The sequence below is a fragment of the Plectropomus leopardus genome, unplaced genomic scaffold (assembly GCF_008729295.1).
Source record: "Plectropomus leopardus isolate mb unplaced genomic scaffold, YSFRI_Pleo_2.0 unplaced_scaffold3901, whole genome shotgun sequence".
Taxonomy (NCBI): domain Eukaryota; kingdom Metazoa; phylum Chordata; class Actinopteri; order Perciformes; family Serranidae; genus Plectropomus; species Plectropomus leopardus.
In genome coordinates, this window is record NW_024642695.1 from 1 (window position 1) to 2,375 (window position 2,375).

Sequence of the window (2,375 nt, forward strand, 5' to 3'; positions counted from 1 at the left end):
GCTACTCACATTACGTACGTACATTTACTGCTATTCACATTACGTACGTACATTTACTGCTACTCACATTACGTACATACATTTACTGCTATTCACATTATGTACATTTACAGCTACTCACATTACGTGCATTTACTACTACTCACATTACGTACATACATTTACTGCTATTCACATTATGTACATTTACAGCTACTCACATTACGTCCATACTGCGTACATTTACAGCTACTCACATTACGTATGTACATTTACTGCTACTCACATTACGTACATTTACAGCTACTCACATTACGTACATTTACAGCTACGCGCTGGAGCAGGCTGTCGATCATGTAATATAATGAAAAGATAATAATTAATATAATAATTCCGCTTACTATTATTTCCCTGATCATGATCTTTTTGCTTTATCCTGAATTGTGCAGTAATTTGAAAAGTCTGTTTAAATGTGAGAGCTGTTAATTAATCATCAGTAATCGGTCTGATGATCTGTGATAATTGTGGTATCACCTTGAAGATGGTTTACAGCAGGAGTATTCAACTAATTAATGTTATTTTTTAAACTTCCCAGCATTATATAAAAATTAAAAGCTCCATCGTGAACAAACTTCAGGTACATTTAAGCACATTGTGCTGATAATAGGCCAACCTCTCCTGACGTGATGACGTCATCCTACAGTGACTTTGATGCTGTGTGCAGATGATGGCGTGACCCCGGAGCTGCTGAGTCGTGACCCCGGAGCTGCTGAGTCGTGACCCCGGAGCTGCTGAGTCGTGGTTGCCTCACCTGTCAGCGATGGAGGACCTGTGGAGTTTGGCCGTGAGCGTGTTTCAGGTGTGGATGTTTGTGGTGGTGTTCCTCATCATGCTGCCCGCCATGTTCGGCCTCTCTCTGGGGGTCACCGGCGTCTACATCCAGATCCTGGTCCAGATCCTGGAGGTAACAGAAACAGAGTTCAGCTGCAGACAGTGTGTCCTCAGGAGAGCGTGTAGTCGCCCTCTTCCCTCCTTACTTCACATGTTTGAACAGTTAGGAAATCTGCAGCAGCAGGCAGCGTGTCAGAGGTCATCTGAAAATAACTGTCTTTGTAGTGGGCCACCGTACGGATCCAGAGAGGACGGCAGCAGCAGCCCGCTGTCCCCGTGCCTCTGCCCAACGGTGAGTCCCTCTGCTTTATGTTTACAAGCTGTCTGTCCATCTGTACATCTCAGTCTCGTTATCTATATCTCAAGAACACTGAGAGGGACTTTCTTTAAATGTGGCACAAACGTTTATTTGGAATCAAAGGTGAACTGATTAGATTTTGACAGACAAAGGTCACTGTAACCTTGCTTCCATGTCATTCTTTTGAACGCAATATCTCAAGAACACCTTAAGGGAATTTTTAAAACTTGGCACAAACGTCCACTTGGACTCCACCATGAACTCCACAATGAACTGATTAGATTTAGGTGGCCAAAGATCGTTGTAACCTTGCATCTGTCAAATCTTCATGAATGCAATACTTCAAGAACATCTCAGAAGAACTTCTTCAAATTTGGCACAAACATCCACTTGGACTTAGTGATGAATTAATTAGATTTGGCAGTCAAAGGTCAAGGTCACTTTTGCCTTGCATCTATGTCATTCTTTTCAATATGATATCTCAAGAACACCTAGAGGGATTTTTTTCAAATTTGGCACGAACGTCTACATGGACTCCACAATGAATTCCACAATGAACCAATTAAATTTAAGTGGTTAAAGGTCAAAGATAACTGTTACCTTGCAATCGTCTAATACTCGTGAATGCAATATCTCAAGACCACATTGTCCAAAGGTCAAAGTCACTTTGACTTTGTTTGTTCCTTTGTCTAATCCTTGTGAACGCAATATTTGACACAAACATCCACTTGGACTCAACAACAAATTAATAGGATTTTGGTGGTCAGAGGTCAAAGATCACTGTTACCTTGTGTTGGTCTAATCCCTTTGAACACAATATCTAAAGACCACCCCAAGGCAAACTCTTTAACTATGGCACAAATGTCCACTTGGGCTCAATGAACTGATTACATTTTGGGAGTCAAAGGTCAAATATTAATTTTACCTTGCATCCCTCTAATCCTTGTTAATCTCAAGAACTCCTCAAGGGAATTTTCTTTCAATTTGGCACAAATGTATGCTTGGATTAAACGATGAACAAATTAGATTTTGGCATTCAAAGGTCACTAAAAGCTCGCCTGTCTAATTCTTGCAATATCTCAGAAATGTCCTGAGGAAATGTCTTCAAATTTGGCACAAACGTTCACTTGGACTCAACAATGACCTGATGAGGATTTTTTTTTTACGTCGTAGCTCTGGTCTTCGATGGGGAGGCTTCTAAATTCAG

At 41.0% G+C, this 2,375-nt stretch overlaps 1 protein-coding gene across 1 annotated transcript; it reads left to right on the forward strand.

Annotated features, from left to right (window-relative positions):
* Window positions 1-699: 699 nt before the first annotated feature.
* On the forward strand, window positions 700-1,261 carry LOC121938972 (glycerol-3-phosphate acyltransferase 3-like). The gene is made up of 2 exons (XM_042482125.1): window positions 700-943; window positions 1,096-1,261. Exons 1-2 carry the CDS (start codon window positions 800-802, stop codon window positions 1,258-1,260), a joined length of 309 nt encoding a protein of 102 aa, XP_042338059.1. The 5' UTR covers window positions 700-799; the 3' UTR covers window position 1,261.
* Window positions 1,262-2,375: the final 1,114 nt, after the last annotated feature.

Excerpts from the sequence above, each read along its gene's own strand:
- LOC121938972 (XM_042482125.1), top strand. The coding sequence starts at position 800 with ATGGAGGACCTGTGGAGTTTGGCCGTGAGCGTGTTTCAGGTGTGGATG. Across the intron at positions 944-1,095 it reads TCCTGGTCCAGATCCTGGAG|TGGGCCACCGTACGGATCCA; the intron begins GTAACAGAAACA and ends CTGTCTTTGTAG.